The sequence below is a fragment of the Trematomus bernacchii genome, unplaced genomic scaffold, assembly GCF_902827165.1.
Source record: "Trematomus bernacchii unplaced genomic scaffold, fTreBer1.1, whole genome shotgun sequence".
NCBI lineage: Eukaryota > Metazoa > Chordata > Actinopteri > Perciformes > Nototheniidae > Trematomus > Trematomus bernacchii.
The window spans coordinates 1403630-1420591 of NW_022987801.1; the positions used below are offsets into that span (position 1 = coordinate 1403630).

At 39.1% G+C, this 16962-nt stretch overlaps 2 protein-coding genes across 3 annotated transcripts; both read right to left on the bottom strand.

The window, feature by feature from the left end:
* Positions 1–303: 303 nt before the first annotated feature.
* Positions 304–9686, bottom strand: LOC117498110 (heterogeneous nuclear ribonucleoprotein C). Of its 2 annotated transcripts, none has more exons than XM_034150190.1 (11): positions 9561–9686; positions 7871–7904; positions 7395–7450; positions 4551–4600; positions 3597–3844; positions 3108–3180; positions 2924–2971; positions 2467–2633; positions 2264–2380; positions 1381–1517; positions 304–1285 (listed from the first exon to the last, which is right to left on the bottom strand). In XM_034150190.1, the coding sequence occupies exons 3-11, from the start codon at positions 7419–7421 to the stop codon at positions 1199–1201; spliced, it is 954 nt and encodes a 317-aa protein (XP_034006081.1). In that variant the 5' UTR covers positions 7422–7450; positions 7871–7904; positions 9561–9686; the 3' UTR covers positions 304–1198. The 2 variants fall into 2 exon arrangements, with proteins under 2 accessions (XP_034006081.1, XP_034006080.1); XM_034150189.1 differs by having other exon boundaries at positions 2243–2380.
* Positions 9687–10515: 829 nt separating this feature from the next.
* On the bottom strand, positions 10516–15823 carry si:ch211-63p21.2 (FH1/FH2 domain-containing protein 1). Its single transcript, XM_034150264.1, has 9 exons — positions 14738–15823; positions 14042–14182; positions 13673–13855; positions 12809–12928; positions 12566–12727; positions 11793–12040; positions 11299–11521; positions 10798–10906; positions 10516–10719 (listed from the first exon to the last, which is right to left on the bottom strand). The coding sequence occupies exons 1-9, from the start codon at positions 15248–15250 to the stop codon at positions 10691–10693; spliced, it is 1728 nt and encodes a 575-aa protein (XP_034006155.1). The 5' UTR covers positions 15251–15823; the 3' UTR covers positions 10516–10690.
* Between the last annotated feature and the right edge of the window lie 1139 nt (positions 15824–16962).

A 16962-nucleotide genomic window follows, 5' to 3' on the forward strand; every position in this document is an offset into this window, starting at 1 on the left:
AATAGCATTGTTTAATATAATCGAACGGGTGCAAATAGCATTGTTTATTATAATCACCCGGGTACAAATAGCCTTGTTTACTGTAGTCACCCGGGTGCAAATAGCATTGTTTACTATGGTCACCCGGGTGCAAATAGCATTGTTTATTATAATCGACCGGGTGCAAATAGCATTGTTTATTATAATCGACACATTAATCTAACACCTTTCCTGCAATTAGTCAACCTTAATGGCACACAAACACAGCCTCACGCTGCACGTGAATGCATCCATGTGTGCTGAAGCAAAAGCTCATACAAGGTCCAACTTGGAAAACATGTTTATTCACTTTTACCAGTGCAGTTGAATGACAAAATAAAACTTCAACAGAAAGAGACTAACATGAAGTAGCACTGCATTACACAAGTCAAGATCAGTTAAGGTCGCAACACCTCGCAAACAAACAAAACTATTTTCAGAGGATTTGTCTGAACATCTGCACATTTGGATACAAGGCTTTGTACATGCTTATGGTGTTATCCTACAAGCAGAGAGAGAACATAAATAAGTCCTTGTGGTCTTTTTATGTGGCCAGTTGTTTTGATACACTGCCACCTGCTGGTTAAAAGGAAAACATACAGCAACTGGATCAGGAATATATTTTATACATTTTCAAGCGTTGACTGTAGTACCATATCTGGTATTTCATATCAAGCCTGACTTATATTCAAACCGTAGAACATTTTAATCCCGGTTTGCTTTAATTTTAGCTCTTGCTATGTGTTTTGGACGTCACGTCATCTAAAAAAACAATTTCTGTCATTTTTTACACTGGAATTCAAAATACAAGGTTAAACAATGTGACACCTATCCTCATCTGAACTTGGATGTTGCCTAAATGTAACAAATCAGTTACAGTTTGCATTTAAATATTTATAAAAAAAGTCAAATAAACTCAATAGGTAAGAAAAATCGAACGACCAACTTGAAATCTAAATCCAGAAACTATACGTGTGTGTGTGTGTGTGTGTGTGTGTGTGTGTGTGTGTGAGAAAGCGAAGTCTACAATACACTGTATATGCTGTAAATGTCCAGTCAATTCAGCAGATATGGGCAAATTAACACTGCGTACAAGTATGGAGTGGAGATACAATCGTACACAATGTGTGTGTGTGTGTGTGTGTGTGTGTGTGCGTGCGCGTGCGTGCGTGTGTGGTGTTTAGGACTCGTCTCCGTCGGCACTATCTCCGTCGTCCTCTCCTTCCTCAGGCTCATCATCGTCATCATCCCTCCCTCTGTTTTTCATCTGTACAACAGGAAAATGTGATTAAGTAATTCTTAACATACAGTATAAGCTCTCCCTCCCTCCCTCCCTCTCGTTCTTCATCCCCCGCTCCTCACCTCATCTTCATCGTCCAGCAGATCTCCATCGTCATCTGAGTCGTTCATGCCACGCTTCAGGCTGTCACCTTTCTTGCTGGAGCTGGAGGAGTTGAGCGGTGACACCTCGCCCGGCTCTGGTTTGCAGTTCTTCATCTCTGAGTAAATGAAAGGGTGACAGTGGGAATTAGAATAAACACCTTATGGCTGTATTCATGTGCAATATATAATGTTATATCATGTATTATTGCTATTACTGGCTGCTAATTGAGCAGTTTGATATTTTTACTCACTTGCTTTTATAATGCTGCTACTTATTTTTTACCATGGATGTGTATATATGTGTGCATTTGCTTTTTTTAATTATTAAGATGTGCTGATTCTACATTTATTATCTCTACTAACTTTATTTTTGTGTTTGTATCGGCATTGCCTCTTGGATATTAATTTCCCCGCTGTGGAACCAACAGTTTTATCGTATTAGATATTTGTGTGGAATATGAGTTATGGTGTAAAAAAACTAAATGTAAACAAGGCTGACAAAAGGAATTTCTTTATTTCTAACATCCAATTTTCTTGTATTTTATTTTGAAGAACAGCCAATGCTCCTTCTAATGAGAATATCCCAAAATAAAAGTGAAAAGTGGAAGTGTGAAATTATCATAAGATTTGGAGTTAAAGCCAAAAAACAACCAGATTCTTATCATTTTCTTTCTTGATTTCAAGTGGTAGTTTGAGCCAAATTTGAAGAAAATCCCTTTAGGTGTAGATAACCATCTCTGTGTTAGACAATACAGTAGGTGCAGAGGCATTACAAGTGAACTGAAGCATCTGTGTCAGTGTTTATGTATAATTTTCTGTATTAAACGCTTGTCAAACTTGCCATTAAATCTCCGAGGCCCACCTGACTTCTTGCTCTGGTCTTTCTCCATGCGCTCTAGGCTCTCCAGCAGGTAGTCCACCTTGTGTTTGATCTGTGTCAACTCTCTCTTGATGGTCTGCAGATCATCTACCTTCACCGCTGGAGGAGAGGCAGTAAAAAAAAAAGCCATTACAACATTGATGTGTGAGACATATTTGAGCCTTAGAGATGATGGTGGTACATACCGGAGCGGGAGGTCCTCTGGGTGGTCTTGGAGGAGGAGGAGAAGCTGGTTTTGGTTCGCCGGCTGCCTCCGCCGCTCACACTGACCCTCGGACGCTTTGAGGGGATGACGGCCCGGGACAGGGGGGGAGGGGGAGGAGGAGGCACCCGGGACTGGTAGGAGTACATCCTGAAACACAGAGGAGAAATAATTAAAAAGTTGCAACAAAATGCAAAAGTGGATCTGCTTCAATTAAAAAAAAATTCCAATATCTTTGTTCCATTGTGAGTTTTTATCTTAATTGTGTTATATATTGTATTTGCATGTTTAAAAATAAAACAAAGGGTCAGACAGAAAAAAAGTAATAATAAACAGGTGCAGGTGGGATAGAAACCTACTAAGGGGTAAGGTAAAAACCGAATAAGAAAAATAAATGACTCAAAACTATATTTTACATGATATTACAATAGACAGCTTACCTATCGTAGTAATCTCTTTGAAAGTCATAGTCCAAATCTCCAGAGGAACTGTGGAGAGGGCAGAGTCAGAGAAGAATGATTAACTACAGCATTCATGAAGGTCACGAAGCAATACTTTCCGATAAGGAAGTCTGGAGGACTGCAGAGTTTCTGTAATATGTTGTTGAATAACGTGGAAACACACCTGTACATGTCTCCTGCAGAGCGCTTCACTGTCTTCGATCTGTGGGGTTTGGGCTCGCCGGCCAGGTTGATGTCTGAGGGAGGAAAAAGAGGAATAAGGAGTTGCCAAAGTAAGATGATACTGGTTGTTCACCTGATGGTTTTTTACTTTATTTTGAAAGGCCTCACACAACTGTTTAGACCAAAAACAGCTGGTTTTCTTGGTTTTACTTAATAAGAGATGTTACCTGCTTCTTGTATTGAAATTAGCAGGCATAGAAAATATATGTAAAAGGATTACAGGCTCAAATCCCCAGTATTTACATATTTCAGGATAAATATTTTAGATATTGAAACTATTCTATTATCATTTAAAACAAATTACGATTATTTTTGTCATTTGTTTTCAGAAAGAAAGTCCAGTACTGATTTCAAGGCTCATTACTGGGCCCACTGACTTTCTATCTCCATCGCTGCAGTTCTTTTTTACCCATCAACCCCTCCAGCTCACCTAGCACCTGTCCCACGATCATGCGGCCGTCCTCGCTGACCACGGCGTTGCGTGCGTTCCTCTCATTGGCGTACTGGACGAAGGCGTAGCCCTTGTGGATGGAGCAGCCCACCACCTTGCCGTACTTGGAGAAGATGGCCTCCACGTCGGCCTTGGTGACCAGCAGCGTGTTGAGGTTGCCGATGAAGACGCGGGAGTTCAGGGAGCGAGGGTCAGTCTTGTTCGTCACATTGCTACTGGCCATCGGGCTTGGGGTGGGGGGGGGACAAAGGTAGGCGAAAAAAGAAAAGAAAAAAGGAGAAAACAAAGCCGTGAGATTTTGCGCAATAACTTGTAGATTATCTCTGCAATAAGGTCAATTACATTTTTGACCTTGTGAAGCTCTTTAACAATGTTTAATCACAGTTTCTTACGTATTGCATGTTTAAGTGAATGAAAGTCTACAGAAGTCTGCAGCTGTAGATTGTCATTTCAATATTATTAAAATATATCAACATTTTGCAGAGACATCTTCATATTGCTGGTGGTTTTTGTACAACATATAGTCAAAAAAACAAAAGTATATCAAATCTAAAGGTGTGTTAGAGAATAAAAGCATTTTGTAACATTTGAGAAGCTAGATTTTTCATGTATATTACTTTAATAATTAAATAATATAAATATTTAATTTCTGTCATTGATTGATCATTTCATCCTAATGACGTTATAATGTATGCTCATTTACTGACATTACTACATGTATCAATTTAAACTTATGATAACAAAAATGTAATGCAATCATTCATAAACACATGGCAAATTCAACGTTGTACCTCCGACTAAACATGTCAACGGGGATGCTTTTAACATATCATTTACACACACTAAATGTGTGCAAAGGGAGCATCTAGAGGTAGATGTGAGACAGCAGAACAGAGAACAGTGTGATGGGGTCATGAAGCAACCAGCACTCACTCCATCATGTCTGTACTCGGGCTGCTGGAGGTCTGCCTGCCTGTCTGACTCTGTTGGAGAGAAGAGGGTTGTCGAGGAACTTTGAGAAACAGTGACTGTGGGGTTACATCTACTACACCTCCAAAAAGTTGCGTTTTCTTAGAGTTTTCTCAAAGCCAAAAAATGCTTTTAACTGGAAGAGGGCTGCTCAGGAGGTGGTAGTGTACATGTTTTTTTTTTAAAGCAGGTGGCTATAAAAAAAAACCTGTGGGATACATTTGTTATGACAAAGCAAAGTATTGCATTGAAGTGAGAAAGCTGTATTTTGATGTATTTGTGAAAACTGATAACTTTCTTGTTCTGTTTATCTACGTGAGGTAACACTACAGTAAACACCACTTTAATGAAGCTCATAATGTCACATACTACAGCTATCCAGGTTATTAGGCTTTTTACGGGCTGTGATTATAGGGATTACAGAATATTCATAATATCACCATACATGATAAATACAAATATCCTGGTTACTGCATGATATATGTACAGACATCTAAACTAACTATGCTTTGATTTAGACAGCAGGGAAGCACATGGGGAAACATACTATGACTTTCTAAAAGTGTTACTGCTGTTGCAAACCCTCCAAAGTTATGTAACATTGTAGGGTCGGAGAAGTCTGAAATGTATCATACTGGGGAATCGTACTAACAAATACAATACTACATTGACTGAAAGATAACTACATTCAATGTTTGTTTTATTGAAACTACTGTCTATGAGATGAAAATGTAAACATTCCGTAGCCTAGCATTATGATAATCTATTATCATTTGTGATTTCTGATGCAAACATTTCAGAATACATGGAGATTTCCTGCTTTTCTCTGTTTTGTATCATATTCAATTGAATATATTGGAGTTTTAGGCTACTAAAATGTTTAAAATAAAACATGTAACACTAATTTCAAAGATTTTACCTCCCTATAAGGTGTTTGCTATTGTGTCAAACCCTTGTATGGTAGAAAGCACATTCTTCACTTTTAGGAAATTGCAACACTTTGTGGTATTATCATCCAGCATCAGAACATTTTCATACATTTGAAGCCAATTGCATTAGAGCACTTGGTTTGACATATCGAAAGCTAACGTACTTGCAGAAATGTTTTGCTTTTTGAGTCAGTTTCTTCAAGGTTAAATGCACTTTTTGTAAGTCACTTGGGATAAAAAGCATCAGCTAAATGAAATGTACATGTCAATGTAATGTAACATGAGTAAACACTGGCTTTGCCCTATTTTGGTGTCCATCTTGTTTTTGCTAATTCCCCATCAACCGCGCACATTTCATGTAATTATCACCCACTTCAGCCATGTCTCACCTGCCAAAGCCCCACTCTGCTGCCAGCTGAGCTCAACTGAACCCCAGCAGCGCTCCCTCTCTGACCGCTAGCAGCTAGCAGGGATTACATGGTGAGCAGCCGGCTCTCTGGCCAAGGCTTAATGCTCTGCTCTCCTCTACATGATCTGGCCGGGGTGTTTCTATCGCTTGGCAAGCTGACAGTCGCTACAACACCGAGTGTGTTTAGGACGAGTGGGGGAGGGCTATCACAGGCTGCTTAGTGTTTCTAAATCTTTGTGGCATGTTGGGGTTCAAAGGGAATATCCAGGGTTTATATACATGCAAATGATTTTCATGACTGATGCCGAATAAAGCCAGTTAGCCTGTGTGAACGCATTTGTTGGAGAATTTTTGATGTATTCATAAACACTCACTAGGTGGACAAATAACAAGATAATCTTACATGTTTAATATATATATACTTTTGTAAATATAATATAATATATCATGGTTTTTGTTTGATATTATATATATATATATTGATGATAATCCACTTTTCCTGATGGTGCAGTTCACTTTTTTGGAAACTTTACTCCATGCAACTGCAGGATTTTTTCTAAAAGTGAAAATGTCCATTCTTAATTGTCATTTTTTCCATTACATGTCTGAAAATGTCTCGTTTTGTGAGTCTTCAACCCAAAATAATCAATTTAATATGATATACAACAGATCAATAAGGCAAGATTCATCCATATTTGAGGCTGAAAACAGAGTTGACCAACTATTTTGCAGGAAAAATTGCTTTACAGATGAATTACACTGCTAACCAGTTTATTAGTTTATCTATTGTTTCAGCTCTACTTGCAACATTTTATGATTTGCAATATGTCTTTTGTTGGCTACCTGTAAATGAGTCACAACAGTTCACTATTCTTATTATCAATAATTTCCTGTATGTGTAAAACAAGCAGGGAGTCCATCAGTTATATTCCAAACGTATACTCAACAGAACAATATAAGCTTCATAGAAGTGGCGTTTACTGCAGGGTTTTAATATTGGGTTGCATTATATTGTATTATTATTCAAAAATTAACAACAGGCTAAATGCTAACTGTTTGCCTCTCATATTAAGAGTTCATATATGGCATATTTACAGTTATAGCAGCAATAACTTTTCCTATCCTTTGCCTCATCTGGGCGTTACTGTGTGAAACTTCCTGAGATATATAATGTTGTATCTTTAGTTTCATTTTGATCAGTGATGTGAGCGAGTGTTTGTGCTTGGACTGTGAAACACTGCAACTGCAGCGCTCATGTTTGAAGACAGACAAGACAATAAGAGAGAGAGAGCAGATTGTACAGATGTGCATGGAGCTGTGTGTATTCTGTGTGCAAGAAAAATTATACAATCTTAACCTTTGACGTTATATATATTGTACCTTAACACAATCTGTATTAGTTATTACTGTTATTTGTTAGTGATTCATTGTATTCAGAAGACATGCTTATTTTTACAGGTACAAACTTACTATCGGGGGTGATAATGATGACATCATTGTTATTATCAAGAGCAGGTATCTTTTTTCTGTGTGGGTAATAGACCAGATTTGAATCCATCAAATGACATGCAAAAAAAGAGATTACATTACATAGCAAAGGCAGGATTATTTAGCCTTTGTCAGAGCCAGGGCTGGATTCAGGAGGAAGTGTTATTCAATATTAGCTCAAAATCTGGTCTCTTATCATCAACACTGTTATGCATTTGGTTATCATAAACTGGGGACATGTGGAAGCTCATGTATAAAGCACTAGTCAAAAGCAGCTGATTGTCTACTTTCACAGCACAAAAAAAAAAACACTACATGCTACTTGCTCTAGGAAAATCCAAAAGGGGGAGAAATGGTCTGAATCACAAAGCGGTGAAAACAAAAGTGGAATTTTAAAAAAGTGATGCAAAAGTTGTGGTGAAAAAATAAAACCAAAAAAAAAGTTGAGACCAACTTACGATTTGCCGCTGTTCAAAAAAGAGGCTTCAAAAACTAAACAGGGGGAAACAAAAACGTAATATTAGAAAAGAGGCCATTCAAAAAAGTATCTAGAAGTATTATTTCCACAAGCAGGGAGGGGAAACTGGTGGGAAAAGTATGGAAATTATATAAATAAATTAAAAAAGATGTGCCAAATGTCAATGCCTACAGCACATAGAAAATAAAACAAAATTCTTCGAATTATGAACCTACAATTCACACCTGTATCCTCAATATAAAAATGTGTCTGAAAAAAATATTATTTTAGGCAGATTCTTTTCAAAAAAATTGTTGAATTAAATAAAAGAAAAAATTTCATGTTATAAAAATATTTCTGGAAAAGCTATCAGTCAGAGATTTGCAGTAAGACCATTAAAAGATTGAACTTTAGTGGTAAGTATTCCATAAATAATAATCTGAGGTTTAACATTATTAACAATGCTATTCTGTTGTTTAAATTGCAATTCCTATTTTACTTAAAACATGTAACAACGTTTGAGCATCCTTTGCAAGCTTAGTTGATAGAAAGCATCACTAGGAATTATCTTCATAATCTAGGCTACTTAATTACTTAATATCAACCTAACAATTGGGAAAATATCAGAAACTGGTGACAGCATCATCAGTTAAATAAGAGAATTCAAGGATGCCTTATGCCCTAATTATAGGGGCCCCAGGAAGGGTTCAGCTACAGAACAGCGCCCCTGGAGACTGGAAGGACTCACACTCAAGGACACTTAAAAAGGACACAGTTGGGCTGGGGTACAGTAGGGGGTTGGGGTACCACAGGGGTGTAAAATAGGGATCTTCACGTTTAGGAGGCATCATAAACTGCAATTCTACTCCAATAGTAAGCCTTTGTTGCAAAAATCTGATCAAAAATGTTCACATATCTGTATACAGCTGATCATAATAAGTGGGGCGGAAAAAAGAGCAATAGAGGCCTGATTTCAGCTCAATGCTAACTACATCCAGGGCCTGAGCAAAAAAACTGCTAAGAAATGCTTCTGCAAATAGACTAAAATAAAAATTACCAAATGCACAAATTCTGCCACACCAAATGAACCACGGTGTTAATGTTCCTTTTAAAAAAACGCCCCAACTCGGCATTGAGGGAAAAAAACAGCTTGCCTGAAAAATAACATCACTCCTGAGAGGTTTCTCTGCAGAAAATACACTGCCGAAATCACAAAGAAAGGCACGAGTCACTGTCAACGAATGCATATCAAGTTAATGGTGGAGGCAAAACCCAAGACGAGATTAAAAAACCCTTTAAAAACATATTTCCAAGAAAAAGGGCGACCCGTTTTGCACACTGTCCAGAAAAGACTGCAACAATTTCCCATCCTCGAGATTATGACCACACTCAAGATACACAACGACGCCACGCCACACAGCAGCACTGCAAAAAAAACGAGGCTTCGAAATGTTCGATAAAAACCAAAGCAAAAATCTTTTAGTGGTGGGAAGCTAATAAAACTAGTCTCTGCGCAGCTCAATATGCACAACACAAAATGTACGCCACTAAAAGCCAACACAGTTTCAGGAACACCAGCCCTGGAAAAAATGCATTAAAAATGAAAACAAAAAAGTCCCAAAGAGGTTCAGAGTCGAGAAAAAAAATTAGAAAAAATAGGGGAAAAAATGCTCTCGGTTAAAAATACTCACCAGGAGTTTAATACTAAAAATTAGTAAAATTCAACGCTGTTTTTACTTGAGTAGGTAAAGATCCGTTTACGGCTCTGCAGGCTGATAGTATCACCTTGAAACCAGTGGACACGAAATGGCGTCGACTCACACAGAGAACAGAGAAAGGGCACCGCCCACTACTGCGTACTCGTCTTTGATTGGATACTCACACCACCCTGTGTGAGTATACTCTTCAGGGATTGGCTGATGCGCTTGCCAGTCCGGCCCACGAAAGAAGACGTAATGAACTCGATTGATTTGAATAGCAATACATGAGCTCAAAGACAGTCCACTATATGACATGTGGTCATACTGTATATGACCACGTGATTTTTTATTTTATTTTATAGGTTTATATATTTTATTGTAGTTATTCATTTTGTTGTATCTTCCTTTATTTTACCCAAAGACATCATTTTTATTTTTATTATATATTATTTGCAATATCATAGCTTTTAGCTCCTTGTGCCCCTTGAATTAATATTATATTGTTATGCTGAATGTGTTCAAAAGGTTTCACCGTCCGACCAGAAGTTAATTTCTTGTTAAAAAGTGGTATAGAAATATAGCTTTATTATTATTATTTTTAATAATATTATATTGAGCGCAAGACTCACGCCCCTTTAAAAAGTTATTATCTATGTTTTTATTTATTTAACAGAGACAAATATGCAGTATTCAGACAGGAACACATTTAAATATAATGTGACATTATGTACTATCCTGATATGCTGGACAGTTATAAATTGAGCAGATTTTGTTTTTTGAGGCTTTATTTTGTCAAAATGCTTACGTGAGAGCCCTTGTGTTTTTTAATCAGAATCAGAATTGGTTTTATTATCAAGTAGGTTAACACATACGAGGAATTTGCTTTGGTATAAATGGTGCGTACAAAGACACAGAATGAATAAGTATTCATACACATTTCAAAACAGATTTTGCATAATTTCTTTAAAATGGATACATATTGGATGTGAAATTCTATGAACCGTACTGCTAAACAAAACTGCGAGGCAAAAAAGTCACTTTTAACAACAATGTCATAAATAACAATTACAAACAACTTGGTTCCAACAGTGACTGAACATCTCTAAAGTGTATCAGCAGGGTCACCACTTCATTTTCCGTGAGAATGGACCTGAGGAGTAAACAAAAGTGGGTTCAGCATGATACATTTAATAGATAAAGATGGTAAGAAACCGAGTATTTTAAGTACCTTCGATGTCAGTGATCTTCCTGCGGTTTCGAGGCAAACTGGAATCCAGTCTCAGGTTGAAATCAGGTGTTTTCAGAACTTCCTCCAGCTTACACTGCTCTTCATTTTCCTGTTTGATCAACATACACCGGGTTAACAACAGTTGTGTAAAGTACTTTTACTCAAGTACTGTACACTGTTACATTTTATGCTACTTCTACTCCACTACACTTACAAGGGACATTATGTAATTTAACCCAATTACATTTATAGGGTTAGGGTTAGAAAAATCCCACAAATAAAGCACAATGATTACTTTTTATACTTTGAGTACATTTAGCTGATAATACTTTTGTACTTTCACTTTAGTAAGAATTGGAATGCAGGACTTTTAACAGTATTTTGACAATAATACCAACGTAACTAAGTAAAGCATCTGAATACTTATTTCGCCACTGTTTGACAAAACCAGTTGATCATGTTAGAAAAGTGCTTCACTTTTAAAGCATGTGAAATAAAAACCTCTGTTGGAGTTTGTTGGCGTTTCCTCCGGCCTACAGGCGTATTAGGGCCTGGGCTCTCTGATCCACTTTTCTGGCATTCCCTCTCTCGCTGCATGAGGACGGCCTGTCTTGTACTCCTGTACTCCAAGGAAAAGTTGCTGATGGTTTTACAGAAGTCCTCCGCCTTCGTGGCTCTCACCATAGCTCGGGAGTAGCCCAGGAATAAGAGGAAAGAGTGGAACCTGAGGAACACAGAACGTATTACTGAACAACAGCAGGAAGCAAAACAAATGACAGAGTATGGCCTATGTCTAAAAAATGTACTCTTGGTTAATTAAGGTGAAATCTACAAATGCAAAGAGACAAATTGTAGTAAACTAAAATCCCAAATGTGTATTGTAGATGCTTTCTTTTCTGAAATGGGAGCAAACCAGCTCAAACTCTCATAATATATTTAGATTCCAAAATGCTCTTAGCAGCAAAAATGTTGAAAAACATGTACTCGCAACACACCTGTTGATAACCCGCCGATGGACGGCCTTCAGGACCTTCAGCCTTTCCTCGTACTCTTTAAAAATCTTTGGCAGCCGGTGACGAAGCGAGCCCTCTGAGGCCAAAGCATCACTTCCTCCTCCTCTCTTCTTCTCATTTCTATATTTTGTCTTCTTCTCTGCCTTGTCCAAAATCTTTAGCTGTTCCCATGATGCTTTGCACAGGGCCTCCAGCTGGGAGAGGTTGGACTGCACTAGGGAGTAGTCGAACTGCAGGGAGGAGAAAGGGGAACGTTTGAGATACTTGCACTTGATTATTTCCATTTTATGCTACTTTGTACTTCTACCCCACTTCAATTCAGAGGTAAATAGTGTACTTTTACTCCACTACATTTATGTAATACCTTTAGTTACTTTACAGATTTTGATAAATGATGTGAAATATAATCAACACTTAAATCAGACTTTAGTTACACGTGGAGTAAATTCACAAACTACCCTGCAGTATACAAAGTCATTCAAACTAGCTGCACCTTTACCAGCTTTGATCACACTTTAAAACATCAATAATTATAATCAAAACATATCATATATATTATTCTGAAATGGACCAATCTGCACAATGACTACTTTTGCTGTTGGTACTTTAATTATATTTTGATGCTAATACTTTTGTACTTTTACTTGAGTAACATTTTGATTGCAGGTCTTTTACTTGGAACAGAGTATTCCTACACTGGCACTTCTCCCACCTCTGCACACAGGAGATAAACACACATAGGCCCAAATACACACCTTGCCAGCTTTAGTAACAGCAGTGATGTCCGAGTAGAGGTCAGAGGATTGTGGGTAAAGTTGCAACAGTAACACGCAGACGTGAAGCAGAAGAGGTTGGCGAGTGTGCGTGTCCCTCACCTGGGAAAGCTTCCCCAGGTAACTCAGCTCAAAACCACGGGCCTTAGGATATAAAAATAAGTTGTTTGAATTTTACAATTACAAGTGGATGAAAGACGAATAACAAAAATTGGAGCCACCCACCTTGCATCCATTGAGAAAGTTACCAATCGCTAACACGGTTGCTAGAATACATCTGAAGGTCTGGCTGGCTGCAAGCTGCTCCATGGCCAACTTCAGATGGAAGAGAGGCTCAGCAACTTCCTGTCACGATACACACAATGTGATGATTCAGACAGAGTAGGTGGTGTGTTTTACTGGATGCCTATTGGGATTAACATTGTCATGATGGTATTGTCGATGATGTATCAAGTGTAGGTGGCTCCATTGTAGCATGCCAATCTCTGAACCAATCGTCTATCATCGCAGTGACAGAGGTAAGCATCAGGGTGGCAAAAGCCAATATTTCAACGGGTTCCAGCTTAGTCATCACTATCTGTGCGAAGGCGTATTTTACTGTGTGCCAGTCATTTTTGATAGTCCAATAATCAACTTGAGATACAAGAATAAAGTTTGTCTTAATACCCATGGGCCATTGTTTGACGACAATTAAGCATAGAATTGGCATAGATTGGGCAACTATACAACCAAATTATTTCACACGTGGTCAGTTTGCTAGCTAATTATAAGCTAAATTGTTATCAAGTAATGGCCACTGGGTAGTTAGATTGCATTTCGGCCAATGCCTAAATGCCTAAAGCCAACTCCAATGTGATTTGTCAACTGAACAAAACAGGATTGTTCGGTAACAAAAAAGGTGTTCAGATCCATAATTAGTTTGTACATCATGCTAACTACCTAGATCTTGATACATTTTCAAACATAACTGCAAGAGTGTTTTCATGATGGGGTTGAAAAACGACATTTCTCTTAACAAAAAGCTTTTGTTTTGTACATTTGAAGTGTCAAAACGACTTTCTGTCCCATGCTCATTTCCCTTTTACTTACCCTTTCTAACGAGTCGTAGTCCAGCGCAAAGGCCCACAGCTGAAGCCTGGAGTTCAGATGTGGTATTTCCCCCAAAGTGAGCAGGCAGAGCTCGGCAGGGGCCAGAGGCGAGTGGGGGTTCAGGGCCTTGGCCTCCTTGATCAGACTCAGCTCCTCTTCTGTTGGGATTAGCTCTTTAAGCCGCTGTATCAGAAGGGAATGTGGACAGAGATTAAACCATACTGCAGGACTATTCAGGACCCAGCTCAGGTTTCATTTAGCCGTTATAAATGTATAGTGAGGGCAACAAATAGCCTATCCAACTTTAAAGGTTAAACAAAATGCTGAAGCTCGAATTCTGCAGGACATGACCTCTGCTGTACTGTATACCTGAACGTCGTCTCTGTCCAGCACACTGCTGTCCATGCTGTAGATGGCAGGGGGGAGGAGGCGGGGAGGGGGGAGGCTGCTCAGAGCGATGGTTATGATGTTACTCCTCTTCATCGCCAACACTGAAACTGATGGCTGCTTCTGTGTTAGGGTATACAAAAAGACACGAGACAGATGTAAATATACTGTACTATACATACATCATGTTAAAAGTTTATTTTAAGGTTGCATTTTGCACCCCGTGCTTTAATACCTAAAGTATTAGTAAGAATTTAATTTAAATACATGTCTACTGAGTCACTATCTATTTCAAAATGAGCTAACACATTGGGGATTTACCCATTATAAAGCCCTTGCATGTTCAGCATTACTGTAGACTGTATATACAGTAGGCTTTAAGAGTATTACAAACAACATTCCTGAGGAAAATTATCTTTTTAACTCTGACAATGAACCAATAGCGGCCATAGGTGCTGCCAAACAAAACGGTGGTCTTTGTGATCATAACCATATCAGTTTTGCCACTTCAACCTTCAATCTTAAGACTGATAATTGAGGCAGAACCTTAGTAAATGGGGTAAAACTGTGGTTGCTTTTAGTTTATTCCGAAAATAAATACTGCAAAATGTAGAAAACATGTTTGTTAGCCCAATCCCGCTTTATTCCTGAGACATTATCCCGTCCAAAGGATCTTACCTGCCTCCCAAAAGCCACATTAAAAGTGGTGCTGGTGCCCTTAGATTCAAACAGGTACTCCAGCCGGTTTGTATCCAAATGCACCGGCTCAAGCCCGGCCCAAATAGTCTGAGTCCCAAAGCGCGTCATCCTGGGAAGTGGAGCTAAACTCGGCAGTTCCCTCCAGTGGAGCTTCAAGGTACGAGATTTGGTGGATGCACCTTTATGGGAGGGCAAGGTCAAAGGTGGAGGAGGGGGAGGAAGAGGAGGGGGTGCTGGAGGGGCTTGGAGGCAACCCGTCGATGATTCATTGGTGGAATTGGATCCCTCGTCTTCGGTACTGTCTTCCTCGTCCCAGAGGTCTGAGAAATCCAAGGTGTCGAGGCAAAGACGTGCAGCTGGTTTTCCGAATGAACCCCAGGATTGGTCGAAATCCAATGTCAGGGGGTTATCCTTGGTTTGGTCTGATTCCTTCATTGGTCTTTCAACACTGTCTGTGACTACAAGAAAAGTTCTGTTGATATTTTCAAGCATTACCCCAACAAACCAGGGTATAACTCCTGTTTTGTGCTTGACAAAAAAGTAGTCTCCTTCCTCATTTTGGATAAAAACAAGGCCTTTTTGGATCAGATTAATTTGCTTCGTCGTTATGTTCCACACAGCAGCTCTTCCTCTCACTGTGCGAACAGTACTCCCCTCAGACGTTGTGTATCTGCATCTGAATGTCTGTGGATGCTCAGTTTCACTTGTTGACCACAGAAGCGCATAACTCACACGACCAAATCACAATCTTCGAACCACCTTTGGGTGTTCTCGCTGCACCGTACCCTGCAATTGCCTCGGCTGCAGTGATTGTCCTTTAGGGGCGAGCCAAAGCTGCCGCTTTGATCCAAAAATCCATTGTGACCTCGGTCCATGGGAAGGAATTCATGTGAGTTGATGGTTTGTGTTTAGTTCGGCATGCAAATCTGATGAGAAAATCCAAAGACTGCCTTTCTGTAGCACTTCTGCAATATCCAAATGATGTTCTTTCACCTTCATCTCTTTCTGATTCTGATTCTGTGACAGGGAGTGAATTTTGGAAAGCAAAAAGAGAGAGAGAGAAGTACATTTGTCCGTTGGTGCACCACTCTTGGTTTATTTGAGTTGCACCCTTTCCCTTCATTTCCTTATCGAGCCTGCATCTCCTGTTTGTATTGCTACTTGTGTATACACAAACGTCTCTATCTGCCTCTGAAGATCTGTTCCTTCCCTCCTCTCCTGCCTCCCCCTTCTCCCCTGGGAACGCATAAAAGAGCACGATTGCCCAAATTCTCCCCTGCATCCCATTTTTTTATTACATGAACCCTTTGAGGATGACACATCAGCATGCAGTAGTGCATTCATCACAGCTGCCTTGACGGAAAAAAGTACACATGCATACTAAATTGGTCATTATGCAACGTTGAGGACATTTTCTTCAGTAAAGCATTAGCATGTAGAGTAGCAATTGCAATATATCCAAGCATAACTGGGCGAAACAATGTAAGGGAAAACATTGTGAAAACGTCAGTGTGTCTGCTGAATCACATGCAGTGTTCAGTTATGTTCACAGGGGTCATTTGCATGGTCCACATGCAGCCATAATGAGGATCCCTCCCTCGGACATTAGGTCGCCCCTAATTACACGTAATCTTGTTCAGTGCAGCAGCAGGGCTCATGGGACATTCAGGCCAAAATGAGCTCCAAGCATGCTGCAAAATAGGAATTCAAAAAGTACATTCCAGCCAACATGTTCTTCAATTCATTGCAAACGATGACTGTGCTATGAACGATATCTTGAATTCAATTGCAACCACACAATTCACACCTTTAAATGTGAACTATTTTTCTCTAAGCAATTTAACATCACATTTTCTTGAAAGACAATGACATACCAGTGCACACATTCATCGTAAGAATGCAGTGGTGGTTTTGAGCGGGGAAGGTATGTACGTGGGCCGCCTCCTTTGGACCTGATGATTGGTGGGTTCACAAAACCACTTTCAGATCATGGACCTGGGGCGAGAACACTGACAAAAGAAGACAAACAAGTTGAGCATTTCAGATAGTCGGTTATGCAAGTCTGGAATTTAAGTTGTTAGTAGATATTGTAAATATGCATAGCTGAAACGCAGTATTAACTTACATGATACTCATCTAAAGGTATACTACTATTAATATATAAACAGTTTAGTTGTGTCCCATAGCAGAATAATCCAATTATG